The sequence below is a fragment of the Genypterus blacodes genome, unplaced genomic scaffold (assembly GCF_046128005.1).
Source record: "Genypterus blacodes isolate CSIRO-AG114 ecotype Tasmania unplaced genomic scaffold, CSIRO-AGI_Gbla_v1 ptg000193l_1, whole genome shotgun sequence".
Lineage (NCBI taxonomy): Eukaryota > Metazoa > Chordata > Actinopteri > Ophidiiformes > Ophidiidae > Genypterus > Genypterus blacodes.
The window spans coordinates 160,846-165,000 of NW_027466993.1; the positions used below are offsets into that span (position 1 = coordinate 160,846).

Consider the following 4,155-nt stretch of genomic DNA (forward strand, 5'->3'; position numbering starts at 1 on the left):
TTCAATGACTGAAATTACAATACAGTGTATAGTAGCAGTAGTTGGTGAATGTGTAAAAGTGTTAATAGACATACAGAGGAAACAATAACCTTATATGTTGGCATGCTGTCCCCTCACATTACATTACATTACATTACGGTCATTTAGCAGACGCTTTTATCCCTCAGCAGAGGACAACTAAGATAGGAATGTACATTTCATTTACTTACAGTGCTGCTTGGTTGATTGTTTCTCTGCAGAACCAACCGCTGGAGAGCAAAGGTTATGTTCGATCAAGATCACTCAAAAACTTCAGCTCCAATTGTGAGGAAACCTGATCAAACAGCGACATTTGTTGAAAGGTTCAAAGTCACAGGTAGAGGCGTCAATGAACCGTGATAAAAGTTAAATTTCTCTCGCTAAAAATGCTGCTTGGTGGAAAATTTGAAGCCGAATTGGTCACTGGACGTTATAGATTAGAAACAAGTCTGAAGTTGTATTTTAGTCATTTATTTCATTTTCCTACAACTAAATCCAGACAAATCTGCGCGTGTTTGTAATGGAATGTGGCCACAGGCGCTCTGTAGCACAGGTCGCGACGGGACTTTACGGCAGTTGTTGCGACGTAGGTTTGCGACGTAACGTATTACGCTGCAAAGTATGGCGACTTCCAATGTCAGTTGGTGTGTTATGGAACATATGTGATTAATGTCGCTGTGAACGGAGTTTGACGTCGTCGCGATAGCAAATAGATCATGTTTTTGACCCGGTAGGCTTCCGTGGGATTAGAGCTGAATACGCCGCGTCGTTAGCGCTGTGGAGCCGGTGAGAGACGCGATGTTGTCGGTGCAGAGACACTAACACAGACTTCAGACTTCAGACACTATGTTCGCGGCTACGCGGCTGCGGCTCTGCGGTGCCGCGCTGACGGGCCGAGGGAGGCGGAACCTGAGCCTCTTCTCCGGCTCCTCCACACCAAACTGGACCAAGGTGGTGTCCGACGCCGAGAAGATAGTCGGTTATCCAACATCCTTCATGAGTTTGCGCTGTTTGCTCAGCGACGAACTCAGCAACGTCGCCATGCACGTGAGGAAGCTGGCGGGGACCAGACACCCGCTGCTCAACACGGCCAGGTGAGACCAACCACCACCCGAGCCCGAGGCTTCACAAGGCCTCAGGGCCAGAGAGGCGACACACAACACGACCCTCACGACAGCAGAGGACACAGACACAGAAGACCTGTCCCACTCACACTGTCTCACTCTCACTGTCTCACTGTGTCTCCCTCTCACTGTCTCACTGTGTCTCCCTCTCACTGTGTCTCCCTCTCACTGTCTCACTCTCACTGTCTCACTGTGTCTCCCTCTCACTGTCTCCCTCTCACTGTCCGACTGTCACCCTCACTGTCTCACTCTCACTGTAAAGGGTTAATAACATATAGATCTTATAATGAATGACTGATTCATTAAGTGTGGTTAGAACTGTGGAGGAACATTCAAGGTGTGTGTGTGTGTGTGTGTGTGTGTGTGTGTGTGTGTGTGTGTGTGCGTTGTCAGACGCCTGTATGGACGTGTGAAACAAGGTTGTGCCTGTAAAGGTCACAGGTTTGATTCCCTGTGTCTGACTCACTCAGCATGGAGTCTGAACCCGTGGCAGCTCCTGGTTGTGTGTAGCTGGATTCACGGGGTTGAACCTTCCTCTACAGCCTGTAAAAGCTTCATAAAGTTGTTTTAAACTGACTCTCACACACACAAACACACACACACACACACACACACACACACACACCTGTGAGAATGATGCAACCCAATGCAACAAAACAGCAATAAACTCTACGTTTCTGAACCTGGTCATGTGTCAGAGAGGTGCTGGTTCAACTCTGTGGTCGGATTTGAGCCCATAAGTGCCTCCGCCAAGGACGAGAAGGGCAGCTGACAAACACTATTATTCAATGAAGCCCACAGTGTTGCCTCACAGGTTTTGATTTGCGTTGCCTCAAACGTAGATGGCAGCAGGTTGACTTGACAGACGTGTAAGCAGATACACACACACTTATGTCTGTCCGAGGTAACGGGGCTTTGGAGGCCTCGACTCTCCTGGATGGGAAAGTTAAAACCCCACAAAGAGAGCCTGTCAGACGATACCGACACCAAAACAACCCGGCTGCACTTAATGCCTAAAGACGGCCGCTTTTGTTGTTGCTGTTTGTTTTGTAATCGTATTGTGGTGCCAGCTGTGAACATCAGAACTCACTGGGATCGGCAGTGATGTTTCAGTGTGTGACATTAAATCTGGAGGTAATAACAGGAAGCATGCCAGGGTTTTTAAGGCTCCAGGCTCCAGGCTCCTGCTGAAACAGGCTCATAAAGTGTGTTCAATCACAACAGCAGAAGAAGAAGAAGTGCTGAAGTAGCTGCACCTAGAGCAGAGAGGGGATGGATGGAGGGATTGATGGAGGGATGGATGATGGAGGGATTGATGGATGAGGGATAGATGATGGCGGGAGGGATGTGTGAGGGAGAGAGGGATGGATGAGGGAGGGAGGGATGATGAAGGTATTGATGGATGAGGGATGGATGATGGAGGGAGTGGTGGATGGATAGAGGGAGGGATGAATGGGAGATGGAGGGATGACATAGATGATGGATGGATGGATGGGGAGGGATGGATGATAGAGGGAGGGAAGGATGATGGAGGGAGGGGTGGATGAGATATAGATGATGGAGGGATGGATGGATGATGGAGGGATGAGGGAGGGATGGATGATAGAGGAGGGGAAGGATGATGGAGGGAGGGATGGATGAATGACATATAGATGATGGAGCGATGGATGGATGCTCTCAGGCCCTGTGATTGGCTGACAGTGACCTCAGTGGCTTGTTGTTTAAAAGCTTGTGTTGTGTTCCTGCGCTGGTTGTTTGGGAACACAGCGAGTGGAGACGTGTCACATTGGTGTAAACAATTTTTTTTTAGGTTTGCACTAAAAATAATTTTTCAGTAATAAATGGAAGTGCTATCGCTTTCCGTAACGCCGGCTGGCGGGGCCACAGTGGACTGGATCCTGTTACTGTGTTGGGTCTCTGTCTGCTGACTCTTATAGGAAAAGAGGCAGAGCCACATCCAGACTTTCCCCCAACAGCATTGACCACCCAGGTCTGGATTCAGACGGGACTGGGATGTAAAGGAGGAAGCCTCCGGGCTGCTTCACGGGAATGTCGGAATGTTGAAGAGCATTTATGTTTTCACCGCTTTTGGGAGCAGAAAATAGGCAATAATGGATGGATTTAGATAGGTGAGGAGTTCCTGGAGCGTTTGACTGAAGAGGCGTTATCGGCCACTTTAATCTGTAAATCCTTATGTTTTATTAACAGACAGTACGTTTGATGATCCCTCCCACACACAAACACACACACACACTCACTTTAACTCCTGTGCTGAATGGGGCCACAGTCAGGCTGCATCAATACACTCACACATCTCACTTTCCCTCCCTGTTTGTAATATGAAGGATGTAAGATTCTCCTCGCCGATCCCAGCCGAGCTCCTCCCAAATTATGATCGCGGGCGTTATCAGAGGAGTTGCCTGAGCTGTTTCATGTTTTGCTAAAAAGAAACTTGGGAAACCGAGGAAAGGGAACGAGAGAAGAGAGAGTCCTCGAACTCAATCCCCGCCATGCAGACGGGTGTGTTGGAAACAGGAGCCCAAGGGTGTAATAACCTATACACCTAAATCTGATATGACAATCCATTTGGGTGTTGTAGCAAGAGGCTGGGGTGTGGAGAGGGGAGGAGAGGGGCGAGGGGAGGGGAGGGGGGAGCAGACCTCTTGACAGTCTGACTCCTCTCTGTCAGCTTGGGTTGGCTGGTTCATATTTCCCTCTGTGTCTCCGCCTTAGACGCGCGGCAGATAAAAATATCCACAATAGCAGACAGGCAGACCCTCGTGGAGTTGAGTTTCGGTTTTTCCTTTCCTTTCATTCTCAAAAACTGCAGCTCAGCTAACTTTGCCCCAAAGTCTGGAGTTACAGGGAAGGAACTGCAGCCCAGGAGGAGGAGGAGGAGGAGGAGAAGAAACTTTACTTGCACTAAGGGCAGAGCTCCACACAGTTCCACTCTTCACTAGAATCCTTCCTACCGATTTCTGCTCATCTCCGATCTTACAGCCGTGATCAATAC

General features: G+C 48.9%; 1 protein-coding gene across 1 annotated transcript in view; it reads left to right on the forward strand.

Annotated features, from left to right (window-relative positions):
* The first annotated feature begins 623 nt into the window (after nt 1-623).
* The window catches only part of pdss2 (prenyl (decaprenyl) diphosphate synthase, subunit 2), a 19,388-nt gene continuing 15,856 nt past the window's right edge, over nt 624-4,155 (forward strand). Inside the window, exon 1 of the mRNA XM_076169185.1 lies at nt 624-1,112. Within this exon, the coding sequence (XP_076025300.1) occupies nt 865-1,112 (248 nt within the window). The 5' untranslated portion in view covers nt 624-864. The remainder of the gene's footprint in view (nt 1,113-4,155) is intronic.